The following is an 18,393-nucleotide window of genomic DNA, read 5'->3' as shown; positions in this document are numbered from 1 at the left end:
ATTGATACTCTTGTTCAGGCCAGAAAGCCTGTAACTAGAAAAATTTACCACAAAATATGGAAAAAATATATCTGTTGGTGTGAATCTAAAGGATTCCCTTGGGACAAGGTAAAGATTCCTAAGATTCTATCCTTTCTTCAAGAAGGATTGGAGAAAGGATTATCTGCAAGTTCCTTGAAGGGACAGATTTCTGCCTTGTCTGTGTTACTCCACAAAAAGCTGGCAGCTGTGCCAGATGTTCAAGCCTTTGTTCAGGCTCTGGTTAGAATTAAGCCTGTTTACAAACCTTTGACTCCCCCTTGGAGTCTCAACTTAGTTCTTTCAGTTCTTCAGGGGGTTCCGTTTGAACCCTTACATTCCATTGATATTAAGTTATTATCTTGGAAAGTTTTGTTTTTGGTTGCAATTTCTTCTGCCAGAAGAGTTTCAGAATTATCTGCTCTGCAGTGTTCTCCTCCTTATCTGGTGTTCCATGCAGATAAGGTGGTTTTACGTACTAAACCTGGTTTTCTTCCAAAAGTTGTTTCTAACAAAAACATTAACCAGGAGATAGTCGTGCCTTCTTTGTGTCCGAAACCAGTTTCGAAGAAGGAACGTTTGTTGCACAATTTGGATGTTGTTCGCGCTCTAAAATTCTATTTAGATGCTACAAAGGATTTTAGACAAACATCTTCCTTGTTTGTTGTTTATTCTGGTAAAAGGAGAGGTCAAAAAGCAACTTCTACCTCTCTCTCTTTTTGGATTAAAAGCATCATCAGATTGGCTTACGAGACTGCCGGACGGCAGCCTCCTGAAAGAATCACAGCTCATTCCACTAGGGCTGTGGCTTCCACATGGGCCTTCAAGAACGAGGCTTCTGTTGATCAGATATGTAGGGCAGCGACTTGGTCTTCACTGCACACTTTTACCAAATTTTACAAGTTTGATACTTTTGCTTCTTCTGAGGCTGTTTTTGGGAGAAAGGTTTTGCAAGCCGTGGTGCCTTCCATTTAGGTGACCTGATTTGCTCCCTCCCTTCATCCGTGTCCTAAAGCTTTGCTATTGGTTCCCACAAGTAAGGATGACGCCGTGGACCGGACACACCTATGTTGGAGAAAACAGAATTTATGTTTACCTGATAAATTACTTTCTCCAACGGTGTGTCCGGTCCACGGCCCGCCCTGGTTTTTTAATCAGGTCTGATAATTTATTTTCTTTAACTACAGTCACCACGGTATCATATGGTTTCTCCTATGCAAATATTCCTCCTTAACGTCGGTCGAATGACTGGGGTAGGCGGAGCCTAGGAGGGATCATGTGACCAGCTTTGCTGGGCTCTTTGCCATTTCCTGTTGGGGAAGAGAATATCCCACAAGTAAGGATGACGCCGTGGACCGGACACACCGTTGGAGAAAGTAATTTATCAGGTAAACATAAATTCTGTTTTTTTTGTAATTTAGATAAATGTAATGTATTAATTTAATTTATTTTATTTTATTGTAATGTTAGGTTTTAGTGTAAGGCAGGTTAGGTTTTATTTCACAGGTAAGTTTGTATTTATTTTAACTAGGTAGTTAGTAAATAGTTAATAACTATTTACTAACTAGTCTACCTAGTTAAAATAAATACAAACTTACCTGTGAAATAAAAATAAAACCTAAACAAGCTGCAATATAACTATTAGTTATATTGTAGCTAGTTTAGGTTTTATTTTACAGGTAAGTTTGTATTTAGTTTAAAATAGGTATTATTTAGTTAATAATTGTAACTTTAGTTTAGCTGTATTTTAATTATGTTAAAGTTAGGGGGTGTTAGGGTTAGGGTTACGTTAGGTTCAGGATTTAATATGTTTATTATAGCGGTGGTGTGGGCGGGCGTCAGATTAGGGGTTAATAATATTTAAATAGTGTTTGTGATGCAGGAAGGCCGCGGTTTAGGGGTTAATAAGTTTATTATAGTGTCGACGATGTCGGGAAGTGACAGAATAGGGGTTAATACATTTTTGAAATGGCGGCGATGTCCGGAGCGGCAGATTAGGGGTTAATAATTTTATTATAGTATTTGCGATGCAGGAGGGCCTCGGTTTAGGGGTTAATAGGTAGTTTATGGGTGTTAGTGTACTTTGTGACGGTTTAGTTATGAGCTTTATGCTAGAGCTTTGTAACGTAAAACTCATAACTACGGATCTTGTCATTTTAGACTGTACCACTCACTTTTTGGCCTCACAGACTGTGACAGGAGCGAGCTGCACTTAGTGCTATGGCGCGGTCGGGCCGGGCTGTGACTATACAGCTGGCCCGATGCGCTGACTAAAAATAACAGACCCGCTCAGCAGAGAGCGGGTCTGTAAAAGCGCCATATTTTTAGCAAATTAAAAGGTAAAAAAGGCGTTTATAGCTATAGCACCTAAATAATGTTATATAATTCTGTACTATGTGCAGAATTATATAACATTATTTTTAAGGTTAACTGTCCCTTTAAATGCTCCTGTTACTGAATTAGAAGTTCATCAAGCAATAGACAGACTCAAACTAGATAAAGCAGCTGGTCCAGATCTTTTGCCAGCCGAATTTTATAAAATCCTCAAAAATGAGGTAAACTCACCTCTTTCAAATCTTTTCAATGAATATCTTTGCAATGGTAAAACTCCATCAGCTTATTTCTCCGCCTCTAAAATTACCTTGATTCTCAAAAAGGGCAAAGACCCTGAATTAATGGACTCCTATCGTTCTATATCCTTATTAAACTCGGATTACAAAATATTGACAACTATCCTAGCGCATAGACTTAAACCAATTCTTTGCTCTTTGATTCATGTGGACCAGGTTGGCTTCATGTCACATAGGAATTCTTCTGCAAATATTCATACATTTTTTCTTCTATTAGATTTATTTACAACTTCCAAAACTAAATCTAGTCATGATCTTGCTATACTGTCTGCTGATGCTCAAAAAGCGTTCGACTCAATCACATGGGACCATATGTTTTATGCTATGAGAGAGTTCAGTTTTAGAGACCAATTTTTAAATTGTATCAGGGCTATATATGCTAATGCCTCTTCAATGTTACTTGTAAATGGCTCACCTACACATTATTTTCCTTTGGCTACAGGAACACGACAAGGGTGTCCAATCTCTCCTCTTCTCTTTAATCTTGCTATTGAACCACTGGCTATAATGCTTAGGAAAATATTAAAGGGGATCCCTCTTGGATATAAGCATCTCAAATTATTACTTTATGCAGATGATCTGTTATTATTTCTTAACAATACTCAAGTTGAGATACCCAAGGATCTTAGATATAGTCTCTAAATTTGGCTCTTTTTTGGGGGTACAAAATGAATGTCACTAAATCAGAGCTATTATGGATAAGAGTTCCAACACAGATTGACTATGTCCCGCCCTTTAAAATTGCAGAAGAATTCATTACATACCTTGGAATAAAAATAAGTACAAATTCTTTGAATTGGTAAAAATTTAATTACCCCCTCTACTCTTGAAAATCAAGTTAGACTTGATTAAATGGGATAACTTACCTTTGTCGATTACTGGAAGAGTTAACTTAATCAAGATGATTGTTCTACCTAAACTTCTGCATTTAATGTAAAATATCCCCATACTCATAACAAAAACAGATGTTAAATTTCTTGATAATTGTATCAGGACATTTATCTGGGGGTCTAGTAGAAAACGTATAGCTCTGACTAAATTAGCCCAATTAAGACAATTTGGGGGTTTAGCACTTCCTATATTTTCTATTTATAAAATTATCTGTTTAGCGAAAGTAGCTATGGACTGGCTCACCAGTGGGGAATATATTGCGTTTTTGGAAGTGAAACAAAGACTAACCCACCCCTTCTCTTTAAGTGTTCTATTGCCTTGTCCCAAAAAATGTATCCTGAATAAGATAAAGAAAAAATATACTATATACCACATCATTAAAGCTTGGCAGACTATTAGGACTACTCTAAAATGTAATCCTTTTGTTTCAGATTTATTACCTATTGTGGAAAACCCGAGATTTATGTGTGGCCTTAACAATATATTATTTAATAGATGGGCCTCCTCTGGGTTGATTTATTTAGCTCAATTTATGTAGAATGAAATTACTAGAGTATATACCTTTGAAAATCTTAAGGAGCGTTACCAACTTAGGAATACAGACTTTTATGCATATCTGCAAGTACGGCACTGGTTTTTTGAAATAACTAAAGATTGTAATACGGAATGGATACATTCAGGTATAAGGATGGGCCTTTCTCTATATAAAATGGGCAAGCACTCTATTAGCTACTGGTACAAAATGATACTATCTGACTTAAGTGAGTTTAATGTGCTTGAAATCTGTTCAAAATGGCGCTTAGATCTGTCAATATTAGATGTAGATAAAGGGAAACATAGTATTATATGTGTACAGAAAGCTACACTGTCTGCAATATGGTGGGAATCTCACTTTAAAATATTAAATAGAGTCTATATTCTCCCTTCCAGAATTAATAAATGGTATCCTCTCTCACAAAATTTATGTCCCAGATGTAGATCTCCGGAGGCCGACCTGGTCCACATGTTCTGGAATTGTCCGAAAATACAACAATTTTGGAAACGTACACAATTCTGGTTGAGGAAGCTGACAAGTACTAACACGAGGGATGAGATACATAATACTGACTTTATTAATACAACGATCCTAGGAGGGAGATATCTTATTCTAAAGAATTGGAAGAAAAATAGGGAACCAACCATTAACAATTTAACGTTCTTGCTCCAAACACAATTTGTAATTGAGCAGTTTGATAACTCCAACAACTTGGAGACACAGCAAAATAGATTCGCCCTAAAATGGCTATAGAAGTAGTCTACAGAGGCAGCTCCTGACCCCTTACAAAACATAGGACTAAAATATTAGTATTACAAGACTTTGTAAATCTCTCCTAACCCCCCCCCCCTTTTTTTTCTTTTTCTCTCTCTTCTTCTTTTTTCTCTCCTCCCCCCGGCCCTTCCTCATTTATTTTTTTAATTAAATAATTTTTCTTAATTAAGTCCTATAGAGCCAGTACAACAGAAATACAAAAAAAGAGAAAAAAGAAAAACATGAATAGAAATAAAAATAAAAAATATAAAACAAAACAAAAAAACAATGCACAATTGTATAAAAATAACACAAGTTGTATAGTAATAACAGATATTTCCTTTCAGAGTCTTTTTTGATGCACTTAATCAAAATTAATCTAGACCTCCACAGGTATTATTTCTAGTTTATGTCCCTAGCACTAATTCTCTATTCTCTCGTCTTGTTTCCTCATGATACATTATATAGGGTTCCCATTCTGTTATGAATCGATTTTGTTTATCTAAGATGGTCGCTGTTAATTCAGATCGATGATAGTGGTATTCTAATTTGTTTAGTACATATTCGTAAGATGGGGGGGTTGACTTCCAAAACTTAGCTATACTCAGTCTTGTCACACTGCATATCATTTCTGCTAGTTTGTGTTGATGTTTGAGGATGTCTTTGTTCGGGAAGTGTAAAAGAACTTGTTCTGGAGTAAGTGTTATTTCCTTAGAGAGTAACCTTCCTAGAAATCTAGCTGTTTCTTCCCATATTTCCCTAACTTTAGGACAGCTCCACCATATATGTAGGTATGTGCCTCGTTCTCCACATCCTCTATAACATAGTTGACTACCTGATTCTGATGTATTGTGGAAACTTACTGGGTAGAAGTACCATTTGGATACTACCTTTAAGAAATTTTCTTTTAAAAAAGCGTTCACTGAGAAGGTTGAACCTCCAGACAAGTTTGCCTCTCATTGTTCGAGTGTCCAAGTGTTATTTAGTTCTTCCTCCCATTTTAACATGAATGTCGACTTAGTAGTTCTATTTGTAGTGTTGAATATGTAATATAGCCTAGATATCGTACTTTTATCCTTCTTAGAATGGTATAATTCCTCAAATCTAGTACAACTTTCGCCTATCTCTCCACCTAATACTTCACCCACCCTGGACTTTAACTATAGGTAATGAAACCATTGATATCCTTCTGAATTATCTAGTCCTAGATAGTGGTCATATGAAAGAAGTTTATTATTTACTAAAGCATCTGCAATTATGTATAACCCTTTATTGCTCCATTTGGTTCCCAGGGTCTTTTCTATTGGCGAGTCTAGTTTCACAATTGGGGTAAGCGTAGAGTTTCGATTTAATATAGGCAACCTTTGGGTCAATTTGTCCCACATCTGTATTGTATGTTCAATTGCTATGAATATTCCTTGCCTCCGTGGTCTTTTATGTTTAGGAATCCAGAGGATTTTATCTATTCTATCAATCCCTACCATCTCAGATTCCAGACCCACCCATTGTTTGTCTCCCTCTAGTCTGGCCCAGTGAAGCGTTTGTGCAGTGCGTGCTGCTTGATAATACGCTTCCAAATTGGGAACCCCTATTCCTCCCTCTGCTCTACTTCTGATCATTGTCTGTTTATTTATACGTCCTTTCTTACCCTGCCATATAAAACGAAGTATAACTCTCTGAAGTTTGTGTAACTCTACCATTGGAACTGTTATAGGAAGGGATCTAAACAAATATAGTATTTTAGGGAGGACTGTCATCTTAGTCGTGATAATTCTACCATAGAGTGATATTTTTGATCTAGACCATTTATCTAGCAATTGATTAATATGTTTAAACATGCGGGTATAGTTTTCTTTGTATAGATGGTATGTTTTGGCAGTCAAATTTATCCCTAGGTATCTGAGATTTTGTTTAGGCCATCTGAATGTAAAATTTATTTCCAGTAGTTTTTGTGTCTGTTTTGGGAGTTTTATTCCTATAGCTTCACATTTTTCTTCGTTTATTTTATATCCTGATAGCTGTCCGAATTTGTGTATAGAAGAGTATAAAGGAGGCAAAGACAATAATGGTTTGGTAAGTGTTAATATGATATCATCTGCAAACAGTGATATTTTGTAATTTTGGGAACCAATTGGTATGCCAGCAATGTCTGGGTTATCTCTAATTTTGATAGCAAAGGGTTCTATACTAAGAGCGAACAAAAGGGGTGACAGTGGGTACCCCTGTCTTGTGCCATTCCTTATCTTTACAGTTTTGGACTGGTATCCCGTTAAACGGATCGCCTTATGGATTGAACCTGTAATCCCAAATTTAACCAATGTGGCATGCATATATTCCCAATTTATTGTGTCGATTGCCTTCTCTGCATCCAGTGCAAGAAACAGAGAAGGCATCCCCTTAGTTTGTGCAAAATTTATGAGATCTATAATTTTTCGAGTATTATCTGGGGCCTCTCTATGTTTAATGAAACCTACTTGGTCTGAATGGATTATATTCCCCATGATAGAATTTAGTCTGTTTGCTAATATTTTGGTGAATATCTTGATATCTTGATTTATGAGTGAAATGGGTCTATAATTTTGGCGCTATTGAGGATTTTTGTCAGGTTTGGGAACTACTGTTATGCGTGCTAACAACATATCTGGTGGGATTTTGTTTCCCTCCATAATCAGGTTAAATAGTTTAACTAGTTGAGGGACTAGGACTTGTTGGAGATCTTTGTAAAAGGATCCAGAAAAGCCATCTGGACCTGGAGTTTTATTTCTCTTCATGTCTCTAATGAACGTGTAGACTTCCCTAGCTATTATTGGTGCGTTTAAAGTCTCCCTATCAGTCGTCGTTATCTTTGGGGGTCGGGACTCCTCAAGGAATCTATCCAATTCTAGCTTCTTATTATGAGTATTGTTAATTGGGTGTAGATTATATAAGTCAGAGTAGAAGTCGGCAAACGAGTCAGCTATCTTTAGAGGGTCATTGGTGGTTGTGCCATCAGCTTGCTGTATTTGTGGGATTCAGGTGTGCCTTGCTATGTCTTTTAGCTTGTTCGCTAACATCCTGTCCGGCTTATTACCATAGATGTAGTATTGTGTGTCTATCAGTCTAATAGCTTGTAGTGCCTCTTTATCTAAGAGTATATTCAACTCATCATTTTTGTCTCTAAGTGTTTTAGAAACCGCTCCCCCTGGCTTGAGTAGGGATTCCCTACGTAGTTCTGAGATTTGATTTTTGAGTTCTTCTATTTTGGCTTTATTTTGGCTTTTCTTTTTGTTAGATTCTGCAATTAAGAGTCCCCTAACAAACAACTTAAGTGCTCCCCAGGAGTATATTGGGTTTGAAGTTGAGCCCTCATTAATAGAAATGAATTCTGTTATGTCTGTCTGTAGTTTCTGTAGGAGGATAGGGTCCTTTAGTAAGCTACGGTGGAGAGACCAAGCTCTATTTCTATTCAGATTGATTAGTCCCTTGAGAGTGATTTCCACTATAGAGTGATCTGACCAAGAACAATTAATGATGTCAGCGGAGGCCAACAGTGGTATCATAATTTGATTAATAAAGATATAGTCTATCCTCGAGTGTGTCTTGTGGACAGATGAGTAATATGTATAATCTCTGTACGTTTTATTAAGGGAGGAGATCCCTTAATAAATTAATCAATTAAATTCTGGTCTAAGAGAAAATCATGGAAGATGTTTTGTGCTGACCTGTGTCTCAATATCCCAATTGTTCCTACTGAGGACCTGTCTATTTTTTCATTGGGGGTTAAATTAAAGTCACCACCTATGATAGTTTTGTATTTTTTCCACTGTGTGAGGTGCCTATTCAATCTTGTGATAAAAGATGCCTGGTTAATGTTGGGTGCGTACACGTTAACCAAGAGTATCTGTATATTTTGTATTTGCCCTCTCACAATGAGGAACCTGCCCTCTTTATCCTTAATCACCTCCTCTTCCCTAAAGTTTAATGAGGAGTGAAGAAGTAGTGAAACCCCACATTTTTTCTTTTTATTTGTTGCATGGTAATGAATGGAGAATATTTTATCCCAATATTTTGGTGTTGTCTGTGATGTGAAATGTGTCTCCTGCAACATAACAACCTGAGCGTTGAGACGTTTATACTCTATTATAGCTTTTTTCCGTTTTATGTTGGTGTTTAAACCCGTACATTATGTGAAACTATTTTAACTCCCATATTAATATGTAGGAACCTGTGCTATGTTGCTCCCCATTAGGCATGGTGCTAGCTGTATGTAGTGCATGAATTTGGTAATTTAACTCTGAATAGCGTACATCTTGTGCAAACATTAAAAACATATGTCTAAACATCAACAAACTTTGGTAACAAAACAACAATATTTGAACATTAAACACTTTAACAAACCTTACAGATTTCATCTGCAACTCCTTTTGGCATAGTGATCAGGTTATGCTGATCTTTTGATATGACCTGTATAAGGGAGAAGGGATAAGGGTTTGGGTGAGAGGTAAATACCCTTTTGTCATTTGATCTTTGTTTGAGGGAGTAGGTATGGGTAGGGTACGGGATGGGCAAGGACAAGTGATGGTGTGTTTGTGGCCTGACCTATTCAAAATTTAATTTGTTTCTAACTTAGCAAATATTTGCATTTAAAAGGATACTGAGGACTGTCCATGCCAAGTTAAATCTAATTGGCAAATCCCGCCCATTACACTTTTTGGGGTTTATGAAATAAGACAGTTTCTTAATAACTCTCATTGTAGCCTCATGTTGGGTTTATACTGTCTTTGATGGACTGGTTTTGTTCTATTTCAGAAGAGTGACCCGTCTTGGCTTTTTTAGGTTTGCCATTCTTGCTAACTTGTGTCCAGTCTCTCTGCAGGGCCTTTCTCTGTGGTTGTGGAGATCTACTTCCCTCCGTTGATTCAGGTATTAATTTCAGCTGTTTCAGGAGTAGAATTCCTTCTTCCTGTGAGGAACAGGAATAGGAATTGTTTTGGTATGAGAATGAAAGCTTAAAGGAGAAGTTCCATCTATATTTGATGTTTTCTTTAATGAGGGCTTGGACCACAAATCTAAGCTCTCTTCTTCTCCTTAGTGTAGTTGGAGACAAATCTGTATATATCTGGATCTCGGTGTCCTCATATATGATCTTACGTCTTGTGCTGGCTGCCCTGAGCAACTCCTCTTTAATATGGAAATAATGCATTTTCACAATGACATCTCTAGTTGTGGACTGGGTAGGTTTAGAGAGAGCCCAATGGGCCCTGTCCATAAGGAGCATGTTGACCTCTATCTCGGGAGCTAGCCAATGAAATAGTTTGGTGATATCCTCTGGCAGATTCCTTATCCTCAAATTAGAGCGACGTGATCTGTTTTCCAAATCCTCCACTTGATCTTCCAACTTTTTGATGTATATTGAGTGATCCAGCATCGTCGTCTGTATTTGAGGAATTTCCCCAGAGAGATCATCTAGCTTTTCTTCTATATCTGATGTTCTATGACCAATATCATGTAACTCCCTTTTCAATTCAGAGAGGGCTGATTTGAATTCTTCTTGGAAAATGTATTTTATTTGTGTGAGCAGTTCTTTATTTGGTGAATTCTCAGAATTAGTTTCTTCCATTTCTGTTTGTTCCTGCTCAGCAGCTTCTTTAGATGGTGACGTGTTTTTTTCTACTAGACGTTGTTTGGGTTGTGTTTTTTTTAGATAGTCTCTAACAGAATGGCTTCTGCTTTTCATACTGCTTTTAATACGCCTTGAGTTTAATTAGGTTGGACAGTACGTTGGTAGTGCGTTACTGTTTAGCCTCAGATGTGGACCCTGTACTTTTCCCAATCCTATACTTGGAAGTATCGTGAGTCAGGGTACAGGGTTCTCCAATTTCTCTTGTTAATCTTCTGCCCACTTATCTGAGGTGTACTGACCACTACCCAATTATTTGATGCCTTATATCACTATTGTATGTCTCCTCTTCTAATGTTTCTGTGGCTTTCAAATGTCATGACTCCTTTCTATCACCTACTCCCCCCCAGGGATGATGTCCTCACAGGACGATGATGGAAAGGGAAATTGTGATATGATTTAATTTTCTTCTTACCCAGATGTGCTGCACGATCTTCTAATAAGTCAGGTATAGCTGTGTGAATCCGCCGAAGCGGAGCTCCAACCCTCCGGCAGGCACAGTTTGTTCTCGGGCCGTGCGTCACCCTCCGGGTTTTATTGACAGCGGCGGAATATGATGGTCTCCTTGAGTGCCAGCTGAATCATGTCCTGAGATAGCCCTTAAGGTCCACAGGCGCCGGAGCGGAGCCCCGACCCTCCGGCAGCTGCAGGCCCCTTCTTGTAAGATTTGGAATCTGTAAGTAAATTTCAACCTGAAGTAACTGCTCTGCTAAGTGAATTATCCTGCAGGTTGCTATAGTTGTGAGAGACTGCAAGTTGATGTGTGAGTTCCCTGCATGCTACTATAGTTGTGAGAGACTGCAAGTTGATGTGTGAGTTCCCTGCACGCTGCTATAGTTGTTAGAGAGACTGCAAGTTGCTGTGTGATTTCCCTGCACGCTGCTATAGTTGTTAGAGAGACTGCAAGTTGCTGGGTGATTTCCCTGCATGCTGCTATAGTTCTGAGAGAGTGCAAGTTGCTGTGTGATTTCCCTGCATGCTGCTATAGTTGTGAGAGAGACTGCAAGTTGATGTGTGAGTTCCCTGCACGCTGCTATAGTTGTGAGAGAGACTGCAAGTTGCTGGGTGAATTCCCTGCATGCTGCTATAGTTGTGAGAGAGACTGCAAGTTGCTGTGTGATTTCCCGGCACACTGCTATAGTTGTGAGAGAGTGCAAGTTGCTGTGTGATTTCCCTGCATGCTGCTATAGTTGTGAGAGAGACTGCAAGTTGATGTGTGAGTTCCCTGCACGCTGCTATAGTTGTGAGAGAGACTGCAAGTTGCTGGGTGAATTCCCTGCATGCTGCTATAGTTGTGAGAGAGACTGCAAGTTGCTGTGTGATTTCCCTGCACACTGCTATAGTTGTGAGAGAGTGCAAGTTGCTGTGTGATTTCCCTGCATGCTGCTATAGTTGTGAGAGAGACTGCAAGTTGATGTGTGAGTTCCCTGCACGCTGCTATAGTTGTGAGAGAGACTGCAAGTTGCTGGGTGAATTCCCTGCATGCTGCTATAGTTGTTAGAGAGACTGCACGTTACTGTGTGATTTCCCTGCACACTGCTATAGTTGTTAGAGAGACTGCACATTACTGTGTGATTTCCCTGCACACTACTATAGTTGTTAGAGAGACTGCAAGTTGCTGGGTGATTTCCCTGCACGCTGCCAGAGGTGAGACACAGATTGACTGTAGTTTTCCAGTGTGAAAGTCACAAGTGGTTTTTACTGAGCAGCTGCTCCACTGTATAAAATCTAAGCTGCACACAGTTCCTGTGAGAGTCTAATTCTACCATAAGTTGCCTGCTTTCTTCACACAGCATGAGTTGACTATCCGAGCAGCAGCTCCTCTGTGAATCCTCAGTATCAGATGTGAGTGATTACCTGTAATTTCAGTAATTATTTCAGATAAACACCCACATTTCTAAACTGCATTCCAAAGCTATTCAGATATATATACATATTCCTCCTCTTACCCTCATACTTGTGGAAGGTTAAAATCTGTTTTTCATTGTAATCTGTTTACTTTCGCCTAGATTTGGAGTTTTGCGGCCAAGGGGGTGCGTTAGCTACGCGTGCTTTTTTCTGGCCGCACCTTTTAAATACCGCTGTTATTTAGAGTTCACAGAATGGCAGGGTTTTCAGTGCGTTAGGCTCCAAAAAGGGAGCGTAGAGCATAATTTAACGCCACTGCAACTCTAGATACCAGCGGTGCTTACGGGCGCAGCCAGCCTCAAAAACGTGCTAGTGCACGATTCCCCCATAGGAAACAATGGGGCTGTTTGAGCTGGAAAAAAACCTAACACCTGCAAAAAAGCTGCGTTCAGCTCCTAACGCAGCCCCAGTCTAAACACCCCTAACCTTACACTTATTAACCCCTATTCTGCCGTCCCCGCTATCGCTGACCCCTGCATATTTTTTTAACCCCTAATCTGCCGCTCCGTAAACCACCGCTACTTACATTATCCCTATGTACCCCTAATCTGCTGCCCTAACATCGCCGACCCCTATATTATATTTATTAACCCCTAATCTGCCGCCCCCAACGTCGCCTCCACCTAACTACACTTATTAACCCCTAATCTGCCGACCGGACCTGAGCGCTACTATAATAAATGTATTAACCCCTAATCCGCCTCACTCCCGCCTCAATAACCCTATAAGAAATAGCATTAACCCCTAATCTGCCCTCCCTAACATTGCCGACACCTAACTTCAAGTATTAACCCCTAATCTGCCGATCGGAGCTCACCGCTACTCTAATAAATTTTTTAACCCCTAAAGCTAATTCTAACCCTAACACCCCCCTAAGTTAAATATAATTTTATTCTAACGAAATAAATTAACTCTTATTAAATAACTTACTCCTATTTAAAGCTAAATACTTACCTGTAAAATAAACCCTAATATAGCTACAATATAAATTATAATTACATTGTAGCTATTTTAGGATTAATATTTATTTTACAGGCAACTTTGTAATTATTTTAACCAGGTACAATAGCTATTAAATAGTTAATAACTATTTAATAGTTACCTAGTTAAAATAATAACAAAATTACCTGTAAAATAAATCCTAACCTAAATTACAATTAAACCTAACACTACACTATCAATAAATTAATTAAATAAAATACCTACAAATAACTACAATTAAATAAACTAACTAAAGTACAAAAAATAAAAAAGAACTAAGTTACAAAAAATAAAAAAATATTTACAAACATTAGAAAAAAATTACAACAATTTTAAACTAATTACACCTACTCTAAGCCCCCTAATAAAATAACAAAGCCCCCCAAAATAAAAAAAATCCCTACCCTATTCTAAATTACAAAAGTTCAAAGCTCTTTTACCTTACCAGCCCTGAACAGGGCCCTTTGCGGGGCATGCCCCAAAGAATTCAGCTCTTTTGCCTGTAAAAAAGCACATACAATACCCCCCCCCCAACATTACAACCCACCACCCACATACCCCTAATCTAACCCAAACCCCCCTTAAATAAACCTAACACTAAGCCCCTGAAGATCTTCCTACCTTGTCTTCACCATGCCAGGTTCACCGATCGGTCCAGAGTCTTGATCCAAGCCCAAGCGGGGGGCTGAAGAGTGACGTCCATCCTCGGGCTGAAGTCTGGATCCAAGCGGTGGCTGAAGAAATCCATCATCGGGCTGAAGTCGGAAGTCCATCATCGGGATGAAGTCTTCTATCAAGCCGCATCTTCAATCTTCTTTCTTCTGGAGCGGAGCGGAGCCATTTTCTTTCCAACCGACGCGGATCCAACCTCTTCAACTGACGCCTACTCGCCGAATGAAGGTTCCTTTAAGGGACGTCATCCAAGATGGCGTCCCTAGAATTCCGATTGGCTGATAGGATTCTATCAGCCAATCGGAATTAAGGTAGGAAAATTCTGATTGGCTGATGGAATCAGCCAATCAGAATCAAGTTCAATCCGATTGGCTGATCCAATCAGCCAATCAGATTGAGCTTGCATTCTATTGGCTGTTCCGATCAGTTTTGGGGGGCTTTGTTATTTTATTAGGGGGCTTAGAGTAGGTGTAATTAGTTTAAAATTGTTGTAATTTTTTTCTAATGTTTGTAAATATTTTTTTATTTTTTGTAACTTAGTTCTTTTTTATTTTTTGTACTTTAGTTAGTTTATTTCATTGTATTTATTTGTAGATATTGTATTTAATTAATTTATTGATAGTGCAGTGTTAGGTTTAATTGTAGATAATTGTAGGTATTTTATTTAATTAATTTATTGATAGTGTAGTGTTAGGTTTAATTGTAACTTAGGTTAGAATTTATTTTACAGGTGATTTTGTAATTATTTTAACTATTTTAGCTAATAAATAGTTCTTAACTATTTAATAGCTATTGTACCTGGTTAAAATAAATACAAAGTTACCTGTAAAATAAATATTAATCCTAAAATAGCTACAATATAATTATTATTTATATTGTAGCTATATTAGGGTTTATTTTACAGGTAAGTATTTAGCTTTAAATAGGAATAATTTATATAATAAGAGTTAATTTATTTCGTTAGATTTAAATTATATTTAACTTAGGGGGGTGTTAGTGTTAGGGTTAGACTTAGCCTTAGGGGTTTATTTATTAGAATAGCGGTGAGCTCCGGTCGGCAGATTAGGGGTTAATGTTTGAAGTTAGGTGTCGGCGATGTTAGGGAGGGCAGATTAGGGGTTAATACTATTTATTATAGGGTTATTGAGGCGGGAGTGAGGCGGATTAGGGGTTAATAACTTTATTATAGTAGCGGTGCGGTCCGCTCGGCAGATTAGGGGTTAATAAGTGTAGGTAGGTGGCGGCGACGTTGTGGGGGGCAGATTAGGGGTTAATAAATATAATATAGGGGTCGGCAGTGTTAGGGGCAGAAGATTAGGGGTACATAGGGATAATGTAAGTAGCGGCGGTGTACGGAGCGGCAGATTAGGGGTTAATAATAATATGCAGGGGTCAGCGATAGCGGGGGAGGCAGATTAGGGGTTAATAAATATAATATAGGGGTCGGCGGTGTTAGGGGCAGCAGATTAGGGGTACATAAGGATAACGTAGGTGGCGGTCGGCAGATTAGGGGTTAAAAAATTTTAATAGAGTGGCGGCGATGTGGGGGGACCTCGGTTTAGGGGTACATAGGTAGTTTATGGGTGTTAGTGTACTTTAGAGCACAGTAGTTAAGAGCTTTATGAACCGGCGTTAGCCCAGAAAGCTCTTAACTACTAACTTTTTTCTGCGGCTGGAGTTTTGTCGTTAGATTTCTAACGCTCACTTCAGCCACGACTCTAAATACCGGAGTTAGAAAGATCCCATTGAAAAGATAGGATACGCAAATGACGTAAGGGGATCTGCGGTATGGAAAAGTCACGGCTGGAAAGTGAGCGTTAGACCCTTTCCTGACTGACTCCAAATGCCGGCGGTAGCCTAAAACCAGCGTTAGGAGCCTCTAACGCTGGTTATCACGGCTACCGCCCAACTCTAAATCTAGGCCTTTGAATCCTGAATCCTTCCTAGAGTAACTAATATAGCTGCTGACCACCAGAGGGAGCTTGCGCTCATATCGTACACATAAAAGAACTGTTGTAGGTATTTCAGTACATATTACCTATCACAAACTAGCTCTACATAAGTCAACGTCTTGCTGTTGTGGTTCACTACAAATCCCTAAAAATGAGCGCTGACAGAGCTGTCCCTTAGACCTCCCCCTCTCTCAGGTTGTATAAGAGCACCTCTACCACAGGGGAGTTTACCTCAGGAGACATAATCTGGCTGAAATCTTGCTTCCCATTCTTCTTTGCACATTGGGAGAGGTATTTATGTGCCTCTGCGGTCTCTTGCTGAGTGAGGAGCCAGCGGGCAGACTCAGGAACCCACCTAGGTGAAAGTCACAAGAACAGAGCTGACTTATACTGGGGGAGGGGGGTGTTTGACAGTCACCTAATGCTGAGAAAGCATTCATCTTTAGGTTGTCTGTCTATTATTCAGTGTGTCTGTCTCTCTGGGTATGCACCGGTCTGTTACATGTATGTGTCTGTCTCTGGGTGTGCACCAGTCTGTTACATGTATGTGTCTGTCTCTGGGTGTGCACCAGTCTGTTACATGTATGTGTCTGTCTCTGGGTGTGCACCAGTCTGTTACATGTATGTGTCTGTCTCTCTGGGTATGCACCGGTCTGTTACATGCATGTGTCTGTCTCTCTGGGTGTGCACCAGTCTGTTACATGTATGTGTCTGTCTCTGGGTGTGCACCAGTCTGTTACATGTATGTGTCTGTCTCTCTGGGTGTGCACCAGTCTGTTACATGTATGTGTCTGTCTCTCTGGGTGTGCACCAGTCTGTTACATGTATGTGTCTGTCTCTGGGAGTGCACCAGTCTGTTACATGTATGTGTCTGTCTCTGGGTGTGCACCAGTCTGTTACATGTATGTGTCTGTCTCTGGGTGTGCACCAGTCTGTTACATGTATGTGTCTGTCTCTGGGTGTGCACCAGTCTGTTACATGTATGTGTCTGTCTCTCTAAGTGTGCACCAGTCTGTTACATGTATGTGTCTGTCTCTCTAAGTGTGCACCAGTCTGTTACATGTATGTGTCTGTCTCTGGGTGTGCACCATTCTGTTACATGTATGTGTCTGTCTCTGGGTATGCACCAGTCTGTTACATGTATGTGTCTGTCTCTCTAAGTGTGCACCAGTCTGTTACATGTATGTGTCTGTCTCTGGGTGTGCACCAGTCTGTTACATGTATGTGTCTGTCTCTCTGGGTGTGCACCAGTCTGTTACATGTATGTGTCTGTCTCTCTGGGTATGCACCGGTCTGTTACATGTATGTGTCTGTCTCTGGGTGTGCACCAGTCTGTTACATGTATGTGTCTGACTCTGGGTGTGCACCAGTCTGTTACATGTATGTGTCTGTCTCTGGGTGTGCACCGGTCTGTTACATGTATGTGTCTGTCTCTGGGTGTGCACCGGTCTGTTACATGTATGTGTCTGTCTCTGGGTGTGCACCGGTCTGTTACATGTATGTGTCTGACTCTGGGTGTGCACCAGTCTGTTACATGTATGTGTCTGTCTCTCTAAGTGTGCACCAGTCTGTTACATGTATGTGTCTGTCTCTGGGTGTGCACCAGTCTGTTACATGTATGTGTCTGTCTCTCTGGGTGTGCATCAGTCTGTTACATGTATGTGTCTGTCTCTCTGGGTGTGCATCAGTCTGTTACATGTATGTGTCTGTCTCTGGGTGTGCACCAGTCTGTTACATGTATGTGTCTGTCTCTCTGGGTGTGCACCAGTCTGTTACATGTATGTGTCTGTCTCTCTGGGTGTGCATCAGTCTGTTACATGTATGTGTCTGACTCTGGGTGTGCACCAGTCTGTTACATGTATGTGTCTGACTCTGGGTGTGCACCAGTCTGTTACATGTATGTGTCTGTCTCTGGGTGTGCACCAGTCTGTTACATGTATGTGTCTGTCTCTGGGTGTGCACCAGTCTGTTACATGTATGTGTCTGTCTCTCTGGGTGTGCATCAGTCTGTTACATGTATGTGTCTGTCTCTCTGGGTGTGCATCAGTCTGTTACATGTATGTGTCTGTCTCTGGGTGTGCACCAGTCTGTTACATGTATGTGTCTGTCTCTCTGGGTGTGCATCAGTCTGTTACATGTATGTGTCTGTCTCTCTGGGTGTGCACCAGTCTGTTACATGTATGTGTCTGACTCTGGGTGTGCACCAGTCTGTTACATGTATGTGTCTGTCTCTCTGGGTGTGCACCAGTCTGTTACATGTATGTGTCTGACTCTGGGTGTGCACCAGTCTGTTACATGTATGTGTCTGTCTCTCTGGGTGTGCACCAGTCTGTTACATGTATGTGTCTGTCTCTCTGGGTATGCACCAGTCTGTTACATGTATGCGTCTGTCTC

General features: G+C 39.8%; 1 protein-coding gene across 1 annotated transcript in view; it reads right to left on the bottom strand.

Moving 5' to 3' along the window:
- Positions 1-18,393, bottom strand: part of SLC22A7 (solute carrier family 22 member 7) — a 387,518-nt gene that overhangs the window by 131,786 nt on the left and 237,339 nt on the right. The window contains exon 5 of the mRNA XM_053712778.1: positions 16,231-16,354. Coding sequence (XP_053568753.1) covers positions 16,231-16,354 — 124 coding nt within the window. The remainder of the gene's footprint in view (positions 1-16,230; positions 16,355-18,393) is intronic.

The sequence above is a fragment of the Bombina bombina genome, chromosome 4 (genome assembly GCF_027579735.1).
Source record: "Bombina bombina isolate aBomBom1 chromosome 4, aBomBom1.pri, whole genome shotgun sequence".
Lineage (NCBI taxonomy): Eukaryota > Metazoa > Chordata > Amphibia > Anura > Bombinatoridae > Bombina > Bombina bombina.
Note: the sequence above shows the minus strand (reverse complement) of the source record. Positions and strands in the feature narration are given on the sequence as shown.